Source organism: Eublepharis macularius, chromosome 8 (genome assembly GCF_028583425.1).
Source record: "Eublepharis macularius isolate TG4126 chromosome 8, MPM_Emac_v1.0, whole genome shotgun sequence".
Taxonomy (NCBI): domain Eukaryota; kingdom Metazoa; phylum Chordata; class Lepidosauria; order Squamata; family Eublepharidae; genus Eublepharis; species Eublepharis macularius.
The window spans coordinates 141896787-141917783 of NC_072797.1; the positions used below are offsets into that span (position 1 = coordinate 141896787).

At 49.4% G+C, this 20997-nt stretch overlaps 1 protein-coding gene across 1 annotated transcript in view; it reads right to left on the bottom strand.

Moving 5' to 3' along the window:
* Positions 1-5780: 5780 nt before the first annotated feature.
* The window catches only part of POLR2B (RNA polymerase II subunit B), a 31925-nt gene continuing 16708 nt past the window's right edge, over positions 5781-20997 (bottom strand). Inside the window, exons 12-25 of the mRNA XM_054986603.1 lie at positions 20709-20848; positions 20502-20613; positions 20175-20329; positions 19004-19202; positions 18699-18867; positions 17688-17784; positions 16307-16401; positions 13952-14202; positions 13776-13865; positions 12876-12983; positions 9505-9618; positions 9247-9407; positions 6715-6910; positions 5781-6041 (exon numbers count right to left, since the gene is read on the bottom strand). Of these exons, the coding sequence (XP_054842578.1) occupies positions 5952-6041; positions 6715-6910; positions 9247-9407; positions 9505-9618; positions 12876-12983; positions 13776-13865; positions 13952-14202; positions 16307-16401; positions 17688-17784; positions 18699-18867; positions 19004-19202; positions 20175-20329; positions 20502-20613; positions 20709-20848 (1977 nt within the window). The 3' untranslated portion in view covers positions 5781-5951. The remainder of the gene's footprint in view (positions 6042-6714; positions 6911-9246; positions 9408-9504; positions 9619-12875; positions 12984-13775; positions 13866-13951; positions 14203-16306; positions 16402-17687; positions 17785-18698; positions 18868-19003; positions 19203-20174; positions 20330-20501; positions 20614-20708; positions 20849-20997) is intronic.

Sequence of the window (20997 nt, forward strand, 5' to 3'; positions counted from 1 at the left end):
GAGCGTCCTGGAGGGCGGTAGTTAATCCTTGTTTTTCCAATATGAAATTGACGCGTTCGGCGCGCCACTCAACTGCTTTCTCCTCATGGTCTCTTTCCTGTTCGACTAGTTTGGTCCTGAGAGTCTGGATTTCTAGGCGCAAGGCGTCCTGCTCTCGTTTTGACCTCTCCTCTAACTCCTCCTGAGCTGTTTGCAACTTGCTAATTAGGGACACGCTGTCCTGCAGGGCGGTGAAAAGTGCCCAGGCTCCATATCTGTCCTTTTTGCTAGACCTAGGTCTCTCCTTGTCACAGAAGTCCTGGAAGGCGCTTCTAACTATCTGGAGTGGGTCGGGTCCCTTGAAGGAACCGGCTTCCCAAGGGCAATCTCCCTTCTTCACTAGCCACTTCTCCAGGCGGGGCACGGTGGGGGCTGCCCGGTACATTTTACTTTTTAGTTTAAGGCTGATCTCGGGGGAGGTTAAAGAGTGGATCAGCGACACCAGGGGTGGGGCGATTAAAGCTGCTCAAGGGTTTTAACAACTTCTTCCTCTCTATGTTCCTTTCGGGAGGTTTATCCTTCCCTCAGGTCCTCAAGGGTTTTTACCAGGGGGTTTTAAGGTTCTACTTTTAGGTTCACAAGGGGATTTTTAAGGGTTCTACACTCGGCTCTTCTCCACCGGGGGAGAAGGAAAATTCCTATTCCCGTTTTAAGCTTGCCTACAAGCCACGGGACCAGGAAAAGCTTACTGGCTCAGAGGGTGCTCTCAAGCTCTCTAAGCCCAAGAACCAAAAACGCTCGCTGCTTCCAAGCCTCTGCCTAGAAGCTAAAGCTCAGGGGTCTCCCAAGCCTATGCGCTCAGAAAACCAAAAAGTGTTCCCAAGCCTCTGCCCGGAAACTGCAACTAAGGGGTCTCCCAAGCCTCTGCTTAGGCAACCAGAAATGCTCCCAAGCCTCTGCTTAGAAACTGAAGTGCTCCCAAGCCTCTGCTCAGAAGCCAAAATGCTCTCAAGCTCTCTGCCCAAGAACTGTACTCAAAAGCGTCCCCAGGCCTCGTGCTCAGAGACAAACGGTTAAACTGTCTCCAAGCCAAGACCAAAAGACTGAAAGCGCTCAAGGACTGCCTCTGCACGTCCCCAAGCAAAATTGCTCAGGAGTAAAGCTTACTGTACTCCCAAGCGAGGTGCGCTCAAGAGTTCTAACAACTCCCAAGCAAAAGTGTGCCCAAGAGTCCCACTGACTCCCAAGCGAGGTGCGCCCACGAGTCTGACTTACAACTCGCAAGCGGAAAGGCGCCCAAGAGTCTAACTTAAAACTCTTAAGCACGGTGCGGCTGGCTGCCGCGGGGCTTCAGGAACCTGGCTTCAGATTCCCAAAGCTAACTAACCAAACGGACTATCGATCCCTTCACGTTTCCTCCGGAGCGGGGATTGAAGCCTAAGTGCTGGCAGGAACGGGGTTTGGACGGGCTTAGGAGAGACGGGGGAGGGCGGAAGAGAATTTTATATGTGCTGCTTCAGGATATATATATCTATAGAGCCTACTTCTGGGATCCCACCCACATAGACGCGTTTAGGCGGCCCGGAAGGTGGCCAGGAACTTCACCAGTTCAGAGGTCCTCACCCACAGTACACCGGTTATAACGGCTGGAGGGCCTCGCGGTGCACCACAAAAGGCAAGTAGTCCAAAGCTGGCTGAAGGAGGAAATGGGGAAAAGCCAACCCACAAGATAGAAATGCTCGCTAGAGCCACACACAATCACACTTTTAATTCCCTGAGCTAAATTGCGCTCTTTACACTGAGGTCTGGAAAATTTTCCTCTAAGTCAGTTCGCTGAAGACACGCGTGTCGACTCGCGTGTATTCACACGAACTGGGTTATGCCTGCATTCTCCACCAGTAAACTGTTACCAGAACTGCTCTTTATTATAATGGGGAATTAGCTGCAGCAGTCTGTAACTATTAATATTAAGCGAGGATCATAACCTATGTTTACGGAGGTCCCGATCCCAGACACTCTAGTGAAAAAGAGGCAGACAAGGAGTAAGGTTCAAACACGTGTATTGAGTGTAGCGTAAGCCTAGCTTGCACAATCATACAAAGAACATACAAGGTCTAAGAAATATAGAGTAGGAAATACAGAGACGTTCGCATTAGCTGGTTCCCAACGATGATAGGGGAAATACTCACTTATCCTGGAGCGAAGCAGAGACACAGCAGCGAGGGTGGCCCAATGCCAGCACTGGGACCACAGACGGACAGCAAGGAAGTCTGGATAGGGAATGGCCTGAGCACCGAGTGGTCTGAGAGACCAGCTTAAATACCCCAAAACGTACCCTGGGGCTGGTGCTGTACTTGGTGGTTCTCACAGATTAAAACAAAGGGTCTAATGGGCTACTGAATGGCTTGGATGGGCCACTTTGGTAATCAGATCGTGATAAGTGACACCTCAGGAAGAGGGGACAAAAGAGGGAGGGGGAAATCCGAGTGGGCTGAATGGATGTTCCAGCGGACAGGGCTTGTCCTGATGTCATCAGCTTTGGAATGCGGAGGTTTCTTTGAGATGCATTCTTTAAGTGCTTGGGATGGTCGGCACTTAGTTCCTTCTCCGGGGCGGCTCCTAAGATATGCAGAGCGGGGCGAGGGGCTCTCGCTGCGGACGTGGTGTGCCCGCTTCGCCGGAATGGCTTCTCAAAGCAGTCTTCTTCCCAGGGTCTTCTGGCTGCCTGAGAACATGGATGCCGGCTGGGCATAGCTGGGGCTGGATAGCAGGCTGCCCGGTAGCGAGGGCAAGCTCAGGGACCGGCCCGCGGGAGGCTCCAGACGGGAACTGACCAGGGAGCGCCTAGCCAGGCTCGCTGGAGGTTTCCCCGGCAGGCGCCCGGCTGCTAGCAGCGGCTTGGGCCCATATGAGGCAGGCTTCCATGGAGGCAGGGGGAACAACACTTTAAAACACAGTCCAAGGCAGGGAACAGGCACGGTCCGTGGCAGATGGCAATGCAGGCACGGGGCACACTTGTAACAGAGTCCAAACACACTGGGAATTCCAGATACAGGTCAGGGCAGGGCTGCCCAGAAAGAGAGTCCTTGGTGCAGTTAACCAAACATGGAGTCAGTAAACTACACAGTCTATTGCAGCAGGGTAATTGACACGCAGGCAGGAAACTGACACGTGTATCAGAACACACACACGTGCAAAGCAATCTTTGGTGCAGCAGTGAAACAGCAACGCAGGAAACTTTAGCACAGTTCATGGCAGGCTTTAAAGCAGGGGAGGGGGCCTACTTGGCAACATGATAAAGCCCAGGATGATGTTCATCCCTAAAGATGGGACAGACAGTGCTGCAGCAGTCTGCTGTGAAACCAACTCTCATTTTCTTGTAAAATGGACAGGTTATTTGAAATTGCCTTTTCTCCAGCATCCTATTCAGCCAGGGAGGAGAATTTAAGTCTTCCCCAGATGTCTGTGCCCCACTGGGGGTGTCACTCAGTCTGCCAATATTTTAGAATCCAATACTGTTTAGCACTCCTCCCAGATTTTTAACTGATGCGCCCCTCTTTGCTGTTACGATTGGTGCCAGTGTAACATGCCACATTCTTCCGGAAGTGATGCTGAAGAGGGATGTCTCCCCCATGGCTGGAAGGCAAACCGGTTCCAGCTTTGCAGCTCCAGTTTATGGGAAGCCACCTCCCCCCCCCCCGGCCTCAGTGGAAGGAGGACGCAGCACACACCCCTTCCCACTTACTAGTTTGGGGGCTGGGGCTGTGCCAAGGGTGCCCATGAAGAAAAGTATGTTGAGTGGTGTTTGACTTGAGGGACGAGGCAACGCTTATCAGAGTTCATGCAGAGTTCATGCTGCGACCCTCGTGCCACCGTCCTCTTACACAGACACTTCCCGTTAGCCCCGCACTCGATATACACATCCCTCACTTCACTAAGGGCCCGTTCCACCATTATCTTCTCCCGTTTTTCCTCACACTGATGTCAGGTATCCCCTCCCTTTGCTGGATATTCACACTGGGATTCAGCCATTACTACAATTATCTCCCTGCCTGGAGTCCTTAAGGCAAACACCACCTTTAGAACCTTTGGACGGTGTTGGGTCTCAACATCTGGATTCACTCTGTAACTCCTCATGCCTGCCTGAGAGTTCAAGACATCCGTGTTCTTCTAGCACCAAGCAAGGGTGACTGAGCAATTCTGTGATCTGGGAAGGTTACGATGACTTTACCTACACGCCGATGTGCGTAGCTGCCCTGGCCTAGGAGCTTACACTGCATGGCCCCGCTCTGCTCCAAGCACTGACTGATCGGTGGGTTGCTGTCAGGCGTCATCCTGTCCATTTCCCCACACGCATGTGAACAGATTTGGTCCATTTTGCTAGTTATCCCCAAACTCCCATTTTATTCTGCTCATCTCCTTCATCACCACACTAAGAGGTCTTGAGATCTCTTTGCAGCCAAAATCCAGGAACTGCTTTTCATATGTGCCACTCTGGGATCCACAGAAAGGGTGCTCAACCTTTTCCAAAAAATATAAGGTGGCTGACCAAATTATACGGACAGTATGGAGAACTTGGGGAGTCCTACAGGACAGTGGCTACATGACTTCCCAGTGTTTGTGTTCTTCTGCAATACTTTCCCTTAGGGAGAAATATCAGTGCTTCCATAAATATAAACATGTCACATTACCTATGTATCTCCTTTTTATTGAGACACTGTTGAAAAGGGAGTATTGAAAATAAGAGGGCAGATAAAGGTGTGTGTGTGTGTGAAATAAAGCCCTAATGGATGACTTGTCCCAACATCCTTAGCTGCTATAATTTGGAGTATGAAAGATCAGGTCCTCGGGGGTGTAAACCATCCGTTCCCGTCCTTCCTCAGGTAACTGTTCCCCAATCCAGGCAGAATATGGATAGAGTTGCTCTTCCACCTCCGTATCTGAGTCGTTCCTGCTTTGCTATTCTGTCCTCCCTTGTCTCACTAAGGGACACCCTAGAGGATGTCTTAGAGCAGAACCACAAGTGACAAAAGGCACAGATTGGACACTTGTCTGCTTCCCTCAAGTTTTGATGGGAAATGTAGGCAACTTGGCGGAATGTTGGACAAGTGACAGTTGAAAAGTCCATTGGACAACAGTCAGAGAGCAAAGCTGCGAGACCAGGATGCCTACATTTCCCATCAAAACTTGAGGGAAGCAGACAAGTGTCCAATCTGTGCCTTTTGTCACTTGTGGTTCTGCTCTTAGAGAACACCACCGGCTTCTGAACTCGGGGACAGATTCCCAGACCTTTCAAGAACTCTGGTGGGCATTTTCTCCCTTAAAATATCCGCAGAGCTGTATTCACACCCTTATTCCCCAAGATGCTCAGAGACCTCAAGCCACACCAGGACAGTAAGAGCTCGAATCGATGGTCTCTCTTTTGCAGGGTGGCCCAACCAATTTCTCCTTCAAAGTTCTTCTGTGTGGCTACACTGTCAAAGACTTCTGAAATGTCTCTTGATAACATCAGATCAGTATCTCCAAAACTTGTGTCATTTTCATCTGTGCTCTATGCAGGCAGAGACAGGGGAAAAGGGGCAGAGAAGGCCATCAAGAACTGGAAATCGGCAGATGGCATCAGACAGCTGCCCCCTTCCAGTCCACCTAAGAGGAAACTAGATTAGGCCTGGGTAAATTACTAACAGCTTCGTGAATCTGCAGTCGGGTGCTGTGTACGTCATTGATTCGGGAACCCACTGGCATAACTCTGATCCCAAGGGCTGTCCTCAAGCCCCAATGACAGTTCCACACAAATCTGATAGGCACAAACCTAAGTAACTTTTTATTTATATTTACAAAAACATAAAAACCAGTCTGAGAGCCTCAGCTGCAAAGCAGAATCCATGTCGTCATTTCAGGTGAACACATGAGTCTCAAAATCACCACAAAGGCAAAAGTTCACAGCGACCAACCCAAGGGACTTTGGAAGACTACGCACTCATCATCCGAGGGGCGATACTCATTGACATCAACTCCTGGAAGAGGAGCTTGCAAGCATACGGCATTCTCACCAGCGAGATCTGAGAGAGGAGAGGCGGGTTTTTAAAAAATATCAGTAAGAAAAAAACCACTCAAGTAAAAAAGCATCACAAAATATTAGAGCTGCAATATACAATTTTATCTAGCCCTTTAAATGCAGTGCTACTTTGCCTTCATAGAGTGCTGAATGTTTCACTTTCACTCTAGCAACAACCTTATAAGGTGGGCCAGTGCTATTCCCTCCCAATACCGCAGATGAGGCCAAAGGAAGTCACTATCTTGATGGAAAGAAGCAACATCAGATATTCTGGACCAAACAACTCGTGCTGAGCTTCGTTTACATGACATTTACATTCTAAAAAAGGTTTTGTGGGGGCTACAGCACACTTCATCAGAGGCATAAAGCTGAAGAACATTTTATTATACAGCGTAGCCAAGAGCCCCATCCATTTCATGTTCTTGGAGCTCAACTCTCTGGTTTTCCTTGGTGCTTGGCCCTCTGAACATAACCACTCCCTTCATCTGACAAGGTAGATTTCTAGCCCACAAAAGCTTATGTGCTGCCAATAAGTTTGTCCCCCAGTGGGTACCTACCCAACTGAACAGATTTACTTTTCAGGATTCGTCTTAAAATGTGCAAAAACTTTTACTTTGCTGTTTTGAAACCCAAGTTCAAACTGATGGCCATTCTCGGCACTTTGTCCGTCCGCATACCTGAGTCTTATTCCGGCAGCCCCTGCACTCGTAGGTGTGTGTCCTTGTGTTTGCGATTGCCATGAGCCCACACAGGTTGCACACATGGACCTGATAGGGGTCGGAGGCTTCAAACAATCTCTCCCTTAGGAACTGGGCTGCTCCGTGTGCGATCTGGCAGTCCCGCTCCATCTCGCCAAAGCGCAGGCCACCATCGCTGAGGAGGAGGAAGAAGAAGAAGAAGGCGGCGCATTTTCACATTTTTCTGAGCTAGGAAGCTACCGATGATGTTGACCCGCCACCCCACCCCCAGTATAGGCAAACCCCCAGAGCAGAAATGTATTTCATGTATTCCATTTATAGCCTGCCTTCCCCACAAACAGGCTCAGGGTGGGGCACAATACCCAATACTACAAATCCAATTTACAATTAAAACCATAAAACTAAACATACACCAATAAATACAAAGAGGCGTCTACTGTCAGTTCCAAATGAAAGGCTGTTGCAAGACCGCCAAGTGCAACTGGCAGGATAAGAACGTGTCGAGGGCAGGCATGGCGGAACATGGGCAGTCGGCAGGGACCGTTCCCCAGCGTGCACAATGCTCAAAAATACTTCCAAAGGGGGAAAAAATTAGACAAGAAAGGCTATTTTCAAATCGTATGCTGGACACGCCTCTAGTCTCCTTCGGGCTATTTGTGCTATATGTGAAGTTGCCAATGCCGGATCGAATGCCGAAGAAAAATCGAGCATCCCTCTGAAATATAGTTCTATGATCCAATTACGGCTGTATGAACTTGCCAAGATTCTGTGTAAGTGTAAAGAAGTCACAACCCAACTTCCTAAGAATGGTAGTTTCCTTTTTATTTTTAAAGCAAGGTTCTAGCCTAGACTTTATGAATATGTGCTTGAAAGTCTGGATGGCTAAAGAGCATGATCCAGAGAAGCTGGAGTAAAATTTCCAGTGATTGGGGATGTCTTCAGGCTGTGCAGTTCCTTCTCTGTCCCCATGAAAAGCAGAATGAATTGTGCAACAGAGCAAAACCACACAAAAAAGTATGCTAAATGAAAAGCACGGCAAACTTGCATGATTTATGCAAATTATACAATTCATTATTGACAACACATTAATTGTAATGTGGCATACACGTAGTTATAACAGGCACATCAGTTTAATACACACAAAGATTCTCAATAGCCATGGGGGCGGCACAACAGTCAGTCAACAGGTAAGTCTTACCAGTACGGAACTTCTCCATACCCATGCAAATAGGCCCAAACACTCTGATTCTGTCATGTGCCATTTTTGGCATCTTGATGGGCAGAAGAACCAACCAACCACCTCCTCTCTTTCATTCAACAAAATCTTCCGTGCTTTATCACCGGCAAATGATCCTGTCTCATCTCGAATGAGCAGCCAGGCACAAGACTTTTCATTTTGAGAATCTTTAATTTGGATTACTAACTACCCTCTTTCCTGTTTGTTTGTTTGTGTCATTTATAGTCCACCTTTCTCACTGAGACTCACACATAGTGTGAGATTAGTACAATCAGTATCAAGGACATTTCCAAACAGTGTCAAGGACATTTCCATAAATAATGTCACTGCATAAATAAATACAAGTTTATAAAGACATAGCATTAGCAAGGATCCAATAAAGAGTTGAAGAAACGCTGAAACAGAACATAAGCAATTCTAGGACTGACATTAGACAACATGAAGCACATGGTGGTACATAGAAGTACATATTTAAAGCACCAGGTAATATGCAAGGCAACTTAGTGGTGAAGTCTCTGGTCCCTGCCTCATTAGCGAAGCATCTGAGACCCCCTCCCTACAATACTGCCTATCTATTTGAGAGCTGTACTAGAGCCAGTGTGGTGCAGCGGTTAAGCGTGCAGAACTCTCATCTGGAGAACCACGTTTGATTCCCCACTCCTTTGCTTGAAGCCAGCTGGGTGACCTTGGCTCAGTCACGGCTCTCTGGAGCTCTCTCAGCCCCACCCACCTCACAGGGTGCTTTGTTGTGGGGATAATAATGGCATACTTTGTAAACCGCTCTGAGTGGGTGTTAAGTCATCCTGAAGGGTGGTATATAAATCGAATGTTATTAATGTTACTATAAAAAGCCTTTTTGAATAATTTTGCATCTTTTTTGGAAAGCCAGAAGAGTGGGGGCTTTCCTGACTTCCTGAGGCAGGCCGTTCCACAGGGCAGGGGCCACCACAGAGAAAGCCCACGTACGGGCTGCTGTTGATTTCGCCCATGTGCAGGCTGGCACCTGCAAGAGATCCTGTTCAGATGAGCGAAGCTGCATGGAGGGACATAGGGAGGGAGGGAGGCGGTCCTACAGGTATGCTGGTCCAAGGCCATGAAGAGCTCTGTATGTAATAACCAATACCTTGAATTGAACACGGTAACTGATAGGTAGCCAATGGAGTGACTGTAGGATGGGACTGATATTCATGAGAGAGAGGTATTTTTTAAAAAAAAGATCTCTAACTGGATCCTGCACACTTCAAAAAAATACGCAAGCAAGCATCTATTCTTACCGAGATCGGCCTTCCATAGGTTGTCTGTTAAGGATCTGAATTGGTCCTCTTGCTCGGGAATGGATTTTATCATCTACCATGTGTTTCAACCGCTGGTAGTAAGTAGGGCCAATAAAGATTTGTGATGTAATTTTGCGACCGGTGAAGCCATTGTACAAAACCTGCAGAAAGGAGAGTCAGCCAAACCAAAATTGCAGCAAGACGCCCATCACAGAGATCAACCCAGACTCAGGATTTGCCGCTGGGCATGTGACATACCTCATTTCCTCTCAGGTGATATCCATAGTCTGAGAGCAAATTGGAAATCTTCTGCACATTGACAGCATCGTTAAAGGGCGTGGCATCGCCTATTTCTCCTTTGTTTGCAGATACCTAGAGACAAAGAAGTTTTAGTAAAGAAAGGTTTTGCAGAAGGTGTCTTAAGAAAAAAAAGATTGCAACATTTGCCTGCACAATGGCTTACACTTGGAAAGATTCAATAGCGAGCCTGGGGTCTGCAGCGGTTTGAGAGCTGTATGAGGAGTTACAAGATCTGGGTTTGAATCCCCACTCTGCTGGGGAAGCTTGCTGGGTGACCCTGGGCCGGTCACATGCTCAGCCTCACCTACCTCGCAGGGTTGTAAGAATAAACGAGAACAACATAAGGCTGCTTTGGGTCCCCACTGGGGGGGAGGGAGGGGGGGACACAAATCAAGTCAATTCACTTGCGGGGAGGCCCCTCCCGGTTCTTCAGAGGGCAACAGGAGGAGGAGGAGGAAGAGGAGGGGGGAAAGGCATCTCAGGATCTGGAGGAGCACCCAATGCAAGAGGCGGGCAGGTGGGAGAAGGTCGCCCACAGGAGCAGGAGCATCGGGAGACACTCTGAGCCTCTGAGGCTAAGCAGTCGGTTCCAGGATCTGCCCATAGATAATCGACTCTGGACCACTGGATCAAGGGCTACTCCCTCAGACACCTTGAACCTTGAAGGAAGTTCCTCAGGCCCTCGTGAATGTGAAGACTCGAGCTTCCGTTCCTCAATATAGGAGAAGGCGTGTGCTGGTAATTGGGGACTCCCTACTGACAGGGGTAAAGAGTAAAGTGTGCCGACCCGACTTGTCGTCTCGAGAGGTATGTTGTCTACCAGGTGCACACATTCAGGATGTGACAGAAAGTGAAATATTGAAAGCACAATCACAAACTATTCCTATGAGAAGGAAAAACGGGAGGAGCTTAAAGAAGCCACAGTGGCTTCAGAATCAGCTTTCTAATGAATTGAGAAATAAAAAAGTCTCATTTAGGAAATGGAAGGAGGGCCTTATAACCAGGGATGAATATGAACAAATAACCAATGCTTGTAGGGAGAGTGTTAGAAAAGCTAAAGCTCAGTATGAGCATAGACTAGCAACAGATGCTAAAAACAACCAAAAAGGGTTCTTTGCTTATGTTCAAAGTAAGAAAAAGAGCAAGGACGTGGTAGGCCCATTGCAGGGACAGAGAGAAGTGAAATTGTAACAGGCGATGAAGAGAGGGCAGAACTGCTCAATTCCTGCTTTTTCTCAGTCTTCTCCTGCGACAGAAATGGTGCTCAATAGGGCAGTAACAGAACACATGATGAGGGAAGGGAGTTACAGCCTAGGATCAGCATAGAGGCAGTACGTAAACACCTGGTTTCTTTAAATGGAACTAAGTCCTCAGGGCCAGGTGAATTTTACCCAAGGGTACTAAAAGAACTCGCAGGTGTAATTTCTGAGCCTCTGTCCACCATTTTTGAGAATTCTTGGAGAGTAGGTGAGGTGCGAGAAGAGTGTAGGCGGGCAAACGTCCCCATCTTCAAGAAGGGGAAAAAGGAGGATCGAGGTAACTACTGACTTGTCTATACCTGGAAAAAGTCTTAGAACAAAGATCAGTCAGTCATTGAGCATTTACAGTGCAATCCTAAGCAGAGTTACTCCAGTCTAAATTCACAGAAATCAATGGGCTCTGACTGGAGTAACTGTGCTTAGGACTGCACTGTTAGAAGGATGGCTGTGATTACTAAGAGCCAGCAGGGGTTCCTCAAGAACAAGTCAGGTCAGACTAACCTTATCTCTTTTTTTGGAGAAAGTTACTACCTTGCTGCATCAGGGGAATGCTGTAGACGTAGTATTATCTCAATTTCAGTGAGGCTTTTGATAAGGTTCCACATAATATCCTTGTTGACAAGTTGGTAAAATGTGGTTTGGATCCTATTACTGTTAGGTGGATCTGTAACTGGTTGACAGATCGCACCCAAAGAGTGCCAGTTAACAGTTCCTCATCCTCTTGGAGAAGAGTCCCAAGTGGAGTTCCTCAGGGATCAGTCCTGGGACCTGTTCTGTTCAACATTTTTATAAATGATTTGGATGAAGGAATACAGGGAATGCTCATTAAATTTGCATATAATGCTAAATTGGGAGGGGTAGCAAATGTGGTAGAAGACAGAGTCAGGATACAGGATGATCTTGACAGGCTGGAAAACTGGGCTAAAACAAAATGAGTTTCAACAGAGATAAATGCAAAGTTTTGCATTTAGGAAGGAAAAATCAAATGCATAATTATAGTATGGGGGAGACTTGTCTTGACAGTAGTACATACGAAAAGGATCTAGGGGTCTTAGTAGACTATACACTGAACATGAGTCAGCAGTGTGATGTGGTAGCTAAAAAGGCCAATGCAGTTTTGGGCTGTATCAACAGAAGCATAACGTCCAGATCATGAGAAGTGATGGTATCGCTCTACTCTGCTCTGGTTAGACCTTACCGAGAGTATTGTGTTCAGTTTGGGGCACCACAGTTTAAGAAGGCTATAGACAAGCTGGAACATGTCCAGAGGAAGGCAACGAAGATGGTGAGGGGTCTGGAGACCCAAGTCCTATGAGGGAAGGTTGAAGGAGCTTGGAATGTTTAGCCTGGAGGGGAGACGACTGAGAAGTGACAGGATAACCATCTTCAAGTACTTGAAGGGCTGTCATGTAGAGGACGGCACAGAGTTGTTTTCCGCTGCCCTAGAAGGTTGGACCAGAACCAACAGGTTGAAATTAAATCAAAAGAGCTTTCAGCTAAACATTAGGAAGAGCTTCCTGACAGTGAGAGCGGTCCCTCAGTGGGACAGGCTTCCTCGGGAGGTGGTGGGCGCTCCTTCTCTGGAGGTTTTTAAGCAGCAGCTAGATGGCCACCTGACAACAATGCTGATTCTGCGAACCTGGGCAGATCATGAGGGGAAAGGCAGGAAGGGTTACGTCAGTGCTTAGTTCTCGTGGCCCCTTCCTACATGCCCAGGGTAATGCCAATCGCCACCTTGGGGTCAGGAATGAATTTGCCCCAGGCCAGATTGGCCAGGGATCCTGGAGGTGTTTTGTCATCTTCTGGGCATGGAGCAGGGGGGTCACTGGGGCAGTCGGCGGGGGGAGGGTTAGTTGTGAATTTCCTGCATAGTGCAGGGGGGTTGGACTAGATGAGCCTAGAGGTGCCTTCCAACCCTAGGATTCAAGGGTTCATCTAGTCCTGTATTTTGTCTCCAATCTAATGGCCCTGCCGAAAGTCAAAGCAAGATGGTGCCCCGGTGCGCAACTCCAGCACAGGGGCACCCAGAGATGCTCCAGCGGAGTTCTTCAAGCAGCCACATGTCCTTACCTTCCCTTGCAGGCACTCAATCAAGTGGCCGATAGTCATGCGTGAAGGGATGGCATGGGGGTTGATGATTATATCAGGGGTGATACCTTCGCAGGTGAAAGGCATGTCCTACAGACAGGAAAGGAAGAGGTCACGTACATTGTGTCTCATGTTCAAAATAATCTTGCTTACTTTGCAAATTGATTACTGCAATACACTCTACACGCGACTGCCCTTGGAGACTATCCGAGGCGTCAAGGTAATTCAGAATTTTTCTGCCCAGACTTCAAGAGGGATTTGTTGCAAAAAGCGTATTTCACCTTCCTCCACTCCAACTACAGCAGCGTAGGTTGGGTCAGTCACAGCTTCTTGGAGCTCTCTCAGCCCCACAGAGTGACTGTTATGAGGACGATAACAGCAACTTAACGCCCACGCTCTGAGTGGGTGTTAAGTTGTCCTGACGGGTGGTATATAAATCAAGTATTGTTATTATTATTATTGCTTCCTGGTCCAGATGGAAGTGCCGGTGTTATCACCTCCACAGCCATAAAGCAGGCAAGGGGCAAGACCCGAACGGCAGCCTCCTGCCACAGGGACACCCTCAGTCCCAGGCTCTCGGGGAGGGTCTGCTCCAGGCTCAGCCGTACTGAGGCTGGCCCATCTCTGTCGTGGCACAAGTTATGGGAAAGCCCCCCCAGGGAGGCCCATCATGCAACTTCAGGGGACCCCCAAGTGGCTTGTCAACATTATCCAGAGCAGCTTCTAGTGATTATGCCAGAGCTGGAGTTAAATAAAAATGACACAAACGTGGCCATCCCCCCCTTAAGAACAGATGTGAGAAGGACGGTTCCTAACTTGTTTCTAACCTTCTTTTGTAGAAATCCTTCACAGCACCAGAATAACCCAGAGTGAGGCTCTTACCTCCTGCCTGTACTGGATACCGCAGGTACCTTTCTGACCGTGTCTACTGGCAAATTTGTCTCCAATTTGCGGGATTCTCACAGAGCGCACCTGGAGGGAGGCAAAGGGAGACATCACTCAGCTACTCAGGCTATTCCACATACCTGGCTCTGCTACCCTCAACCAGTCACGCTTACCCTGATCTTACAAAACTTGTATCCTTCCTGGTTCAAGGTGACCATGACCTGATCGACAATCCCAGTCTCGCTCGTTCGCAGGAAAGTGCTGCAGTCCCTCTTGGTGTAGCGGCGATTGGTGCTCTCCAGCTCGTCTTCATTCTCAGGCAGAGTTACCGTCTTGCCGATGATGACATCGTCTCCTGACACGCGCACGCCAGGGGCAATCAGGCCGTCGTCATCCAGCTTGTCGTAGATGGCATGCCGCATCCCTGGGAAGAGGGGGAAACAGACAGGATACAGGCTTAGGCCAGGCATGCACTCTCCCCACCGGACTGGATACAGCCCACCAACACATTCAGCTAGTCCCGCAAGGGGTTGCAGCCTCTTCTTGGAACTGCAAAAGGCACGGAGGGGGAGGTACGCTTCCAACACTGGTACACTGCCGCACACGCGCCCGGCAGGCTGCATTTACGCTTGCCCGCATGGATCCAACTGGTTTCTGGAATGCTCTGCAGGATCCCATGGCCCCAGGCAGTTCGCTAGATGAGCTGGTGGAGGACTGGTACGGCCATCTCTCAGAAGCCATCGAAGAAATCGCTCCCCATTGCCCTCTCCGTTCCCGTGCTGGACTGGTTGGTTCGAGGTTTGTGTTTTAACCTCAAAAGCCCTAAACAGACCGGAACCAGCATACCTGAGGGACTGCCTCTCCCCATATGCACCCTGGAAGGTGCTGAGATTAGCAGGCAAACACCTACTGGTGGTCCTTGGCCCCAGGGAGGCTCGGCTGGCCTCGACCATGGCCAGGGCATTTTCGGTCCTGGCCCCAATCGGGTGGAACTCTCTGTCGGAGGACACACAGGCCCGACAGGATTTTGTATCATTTAGGTGGGCCTGCAAGACAGAGGTGTGCCACCAGGCATACGGTTGAGGCCAACATTAAATCCACCAAACAAGTCTCCCTGCCGGTCTCCTACTTGGTGTGTGTGTGGGGGGGGGGGGGGGCTACATGGCCATCTCCCCGCCAACACATTAGCAGCTACAGGATACCAATCCACACCTCCACCCTTCTTCATATATGGTGAGCGGGCGATTTGCTGAAATGTGGTGTCTATGAGATTTGTGATTTTATTGTTCACTTCTGTATATTTTATCGACTATTGTAACCTGCCCTGAGCCCGCTTGCGGGGAGGGAGGGCTATAAATTAAATTAATAATGGTCATAAATAATAAATAAATAACACAAATGCAACAATTTGTGAGCATCTCATCTGGATTCTCCAGTCTCGTCAATCAAGTAAACCCAGCTGGTTCTCACACTGGGCACTATCTGGGACCACGTTTTCTCTGGGCCCCATGAGGAGTAGCGAGTGGGAGACGCGCTTCTGCACCTCTGCCCTTGACTTAGTCATCTCACGGTATAGGAAAGGCCCATTCACACCGCCGGAGGCTTCTTCAGTACTTCCATTACGGTCACCGGCGCTGCTGCAGAGGCAGGCGCTTCACCTGTTCTCAAATTTAAACACGGCGCACTTTCCCCCTTGCAAACGGCGCGGACGTAAAGGTGCCGGACATGAAACTTTCATTGTTGAGCAAATGCTCCTCAGCTGAGGCCTCAAGGGGAGCATTTTTAGTTCAGAAAAGGTGGTGATTGAGGGGTGATGCAAGAGAGGTCTACAATATTGTATGCGATGCAGAGAGAGCGGCCAGAAGCTCTTCTCTCCCTCAGATAATCCTAGAATTCTGGCAGTGGATTCAGGGGAGATACAAGGAATCACTACTTCATACAATGGATAGTTGACCTGGGGAACTCAATGCCACATGATGCACTGATGGCCACTGGCTTAGACGGATTTAAACAGCGGGCACATTTAGACAGAACAGCTCTCTTTGCTTATTAGCTACGACTGTGGAATGGGGCCTCTGGGCTCAGGGGCTGAATGCCTGTGATTGTCAGGTACTCTTGGAGAGTGTTTTTTCTACCTGTTAGTGTTTACACGGATTAGAGACTTATCTGTGGATGTGTATTGCTGCTATGTTTATACGGATGTGATTTATGAATTGGATGCGTACTATTTATTAATTACTGACTGTTACTATTTATGAGCTATTGACTGTTCATTATACTTTGCACTTTGGCACTGCATTAACCTATTGGCTTCTGTTTCTCATTGTTAATTGTTGACTGGGAGACCTTTTGGCTTTAGGTACTCTTGAAGAGTCAGTGAGAAGAAGAAGTGCTGCTGTCTGCTATCTGCAAGTCGGGCTTGAGGGACGGTGGCATCTGCCTGGCTCACTGTTGCAGGTGGACTACTGAACAGGACGGCCCATTGGTCTGGTCCAGTACAGCTTTCAATTTGCTCGGCCAAGCCTTACCCTGACAAGTTTCACGTGTCGGTTTCTCAAATACTTCTTCCTGATCGAAACCTTTCTTAGATTCCTGTTCTTTATAGGAACGATAGAACACAGATCTACAAAGGAAAGAAATTGGTACAGCTGTCAGCTACAAATCCTTCTTCCAATTCAGGGACTAAAACCAAGAGAACAAAATACAATGCTGGCCTTCCAACAAGCAGAACGGGGTGCAGAGGCCAGTGGCGGGAGGCCTGTGAGCTGCATCCTCTCCAGTGCCGAGAGGCCAAAAGGGTGTGGAGAAAACAGCATTTATAGCAACCCAACGCAGGCAAGTCACCTGAGGGGGAGGGAGTGGCAGTACCGACCCTCCCCCTCTGCCTTCTTGAGGTGGGACTGCAGGGGAACGAGCAACTGGCCGGAGGGTCCCGAGGTGCCCTTGGCCCGCCTGCGCCACGGCAGAGGAGCTGCTCTCCAACTCAGAGCGGCACAGCCCTCGCCCCACTTGGGCAGACTAGGCACGCTGCCTGAATAACTGGCAGTCATCTGTCCGTGTACGTTTTTAAAAGGCAAGTGTACCTTCTGCCACAACGCCATTCTCCACTTCAGTATGTGGACGCACGTAACACACGTAACACAAAGACTTAAATGTTCAAGCAGTGAATTAATACGGGGAAACATGAGCAATTACCCTCACTTTTTGTTTGCTCTCGCAAGAGAACACGTCACCCCTTCACCCCTTCAGTGTTTTTCAAACTGTGCTCCAGGGACCCCCAGAAGGAACTAGAGCTCTTTGATACTATCTTTTTTTTTTGGCCAAGGAAGCCAGCTTGGCCTCCATCGCTGATCTGTTCGACGGCAGGAAAGCACTGGGAACGCTCTGATGCCCCGAGACTCATTCAGTGGCTCGGGAGACCCGGGCGGCTCTTTGCCATGCTGCACGTGGCTCTTCTGAGCACTAGTCTCCTGTGTGGCCCCCACCCTACGCTTCAGGAAAACGGGCAAGGCTCTTGCCTGGCAGGGACTGTGGCCAGCAACCGCGCCCCACCTTAAAGAGCTGCCGACAGAGGAACAGGCAAGCTGCAAGCCTCCTCCTGCCAGGGATGGAAGTAAATACGGTCCTACTGGTTGGTGGCTGTTTCGATTGTGGCTCCCTGTGGCTCCCAGAGTGAGTACTACTGCTTTACAGTGTACTCTTGGTTTGCATGAAGCACTGGCGAGGGCCTAACAGGCCAAGAGCTCAGATATACTGAGAATGCCCCTCTTGAGCACCAACCAACCAAGAATTTCCTTGCTTGTTCCATGAGACTGCGGGGCACGGTTCCACAGCAGCCCGGGAAATACCTATTCAGCCTAAAGGTGACGAAAGAACTTATAGAAGATAAAAGCATTTCATCAGCCCAACCTGAAAAAGCCTCTGTCGACTGCAGAACGGTTCATGATGACCGAGTCTTCTTGATTATACCCAGTATACGAAGCGATGGCCACTATGGAGTTGATGCCTGGAAGGGATGGAGGAAGCTGTGTCAGCCATCATGCGCCCCACGTCCCCTGCCTTGGCGCTGACCTAGCCAGTGCCTCCTTGACACTTGTGCACTGCCAGATGTTCCGCACTGACCGGCTGCTTTCCCGGAAGAGCGGACTGAAGGGAAACCGTTCCCTGCTGCGTGCCCAGAGACCCCTGGTGGAGGAGCCTGGTAGCGTCGCTGGAAAGCGGAAACTCCCAATTCGTCTTACAGAACTGAGGCACAAGTTGGCTTGCTCTCCTTTACTCTAACATTCCTCCTGCTCATTTCCCCCCGTTGCTAGTTGCTATTCATCCCCACCTGGAGCCCTCTGACAAAGGCCTTTTTGCTGACCATTCCCGTGGAGGGCTAAAATCTGTACAGAACTCAATATCCAGTTTCGAAAAATACCCAAAGTTGCTGATACCGCACAAGCCCAGCCGTACCTCCTGTTATTGCTTACGTCTCATCCAAAGTGACACGGGAATTGCCAAACATTCCCCTATCAAATATTTCCTTTCCGATCCTTTCACAACCGAAGTCAGCCACTAGAGGCACCGAGATCCCAGCCAGCCTGCGAGCCACACTAGAGAATGACACCTGCGCTAGCCAGGCCACCGTAGGGGACGGGAGGCTGAAGTATCATCTCACTTCTCAGACCAGGACATTCCACACGCATCCAACCATGCCCTTCTTGCAGTGGCCGAGCATTTCTGGCCGTTTACCCAAGCCCCTTCCGTGCCTTCCCTGCTCTTCCCAAGGGTCCACTGACATACCCGCCCAGAAACACTTCATGAGGCTCAGTGGGCTGCAATGGGAAGGTACAGCTCTGCTGAGTCTACAGATGGCTGGAGACACAGACAGGTCCAGAACTCCTGGTCAGAAGCACAGAACAACAGCGTGGGATATACCTGCGGGCAACTCTCTGAACCTCAGGTACTCCATCGAGCGTGTCGTCACCAGGGGCTTCTGAGGATAGTACAGGACATGGGCCAGGGTATCCATACGAACGTGAAAGTTGGTAATATAAACTCCCATAGCCTGTTTGCCCATAGCGGACTGGTACGTATTCCTAGGAGACTGTGAGAGTAGAGGAGGGTTAGGGTTACGGGCGTGAGTCTGTTTTTCAGAGAGAGGAACCAGCCCCCCCCCTCTTTCCCTCCCTCCCAGTCCAGATAGGAGCACGTAGGCCAACTGCAAAGCAAGTCTTACCAACCTGATTGTGATCTGGAAACGGAATAATTGACGCACAGACTCCTAGGATCATGGACGGATGGATCTCACAGTGGGTGTATGTCGAACAGTACGCCACACCCTTCTCCTGCAAGTCGTCCGGCGTCATGGCCAGCATCACAGTTTCCTCTTCGAGGGTGTCGATGTACTCTACTACACCGCTGGCTACCAGATCCTGCCAGCTAAACGAAAGGCCTTGTTTAGCAGAGTTTTTAAAAACTGAGCTTGATTACAAGAAGAGGCACGGTCTGCCTGAAGAGCTTACTGCCTTTGGCTTTCACTTACAAATGCTGCAGTGTTCTAAGATCAAGAACTGAGGACTGAAGAGTCTCTTGCACTTCTCAGGGAAAGCACAGATGAACATCACCTGCATTTTCTAAAGCTGCTCCTGAGTCTCCCAGCTGTCAGCCATCTCTTTGGCAAGGGACTACACTGAATTCTCGCACCCAGCTGTACGTACGCAGCGTGCAACTGTGTGTAAGAACTATGGGGCGGAGCCCTGGCACTAGAAAACAACTGGGCATGTCAGACTCCCCTGGCTGGGTGGCTTTAGCAGCAGGAGGAACTCCTATGGCTTCCATATTCTCCATCTCTCTTTGCAGCAGCTATGGTTAGCGGGCATCACATCCATCAAAATGGCTATGCTAAACTTGTGCTGAAAGAAAGTGTTCCTTGTTCCTCCCTGGAAATCCAGGACCACGGTTTGGTCAGTTCTTTCTTACACACAAGCCCATCACTAGCATAGACCAGGGTTGGGCTCAGCGTCTCCGCTTGTCTGAGATGCCAAGTCTGGCAACATTATTTCCTTTGCTAGCAGCCAAAAGACCCCCAGCCAGCCCACCCACCAAGGAAGTGGGAGGCAAGCACGCATGCAGAATCCCTGGGGCATGCAACTAGATGAGCTGGTGCTCAGGCTGTGCCCTCAGACGTCACTCTAGAAACTTGACGCGCAAAGCACACACCATTCTGGAGCACTCTGCAGCCCCCACGAGAGAGGCTGTGGCTGTTGAGGTTGGGCTCAGGGCATTTTTGCCACCCCTAAATCATACACTGCTGCTATCAAAAGCCCCCTTTCACTAAAGCTAAGGGGGAAATAGGAAAGAGACATTCTTCCAGAAGAAAAGGATAACGGAAAGCAAGAGGGAGCTTTCTACCTGTAGTTGTTATATTCTCGCTCTTTCAGCTGGTCGATGTGCCTCTTCTTCAAGAGCAGTTTTTGTTTTTCCACAATCAGGAGTGGGCGGCAAATCCGGCCGGCGTCGGTATAGATGCGGATCTCTCGCTCTCGGATATCCCTGATCATGGAAACCTGCACGCGCAAACGGCACACTCAGAAATGGCGGAGCGCCACTCCCTGCGGGCAAGCGCTCAGGGCAGGCAACAAGCAACACTTTGAACCAAGACGTTTTAGATTTAATTTTAGCACTTTTAGCAAGTGTAGCAAGCCTAACTGTGCAACAGGGTTATGGCCCAATATTTACCTCTGAAACAATAATGTCCATCTGACGCCGCAGTTTCCTCAGGGTGTTCATTAGCTGCTCTGGGTCTTTGTGTATCCCAACCCAGCAGCCATTCACAAAGATCTTTGTGGCACTTTGGGGGAGAAAAATGAGCGTTACACGAATGTTCGGCCCTCCTGGAACGTGCCACCAGAAAGAACTCCAGCTCTGATTCCTTTTTATACTTACTCTGCAATAGCAGCAGGAGAGATTTCTTCCAGGTTTTCCATACTCCATTCTTCCAAAAATTCCAGAATCGGGGATGGCTGAGACCCAACAGAGATGTAGGCCATTAGCGCAAGATTCTTCACGAGCCCCACGGCGTGACCCTGAGGGAAGAAGGGGTCAGGATCCGTCATGCTAAGGGAACCTAACCTACGTCACACCATGTTAATTTGGGTAGTTGTGTAGTCTCTCTCTCCCTCCAGGTCTAGCTGTGCCATGACCGCACTTTCCATGGGAGAGGATGCTGCTTCTT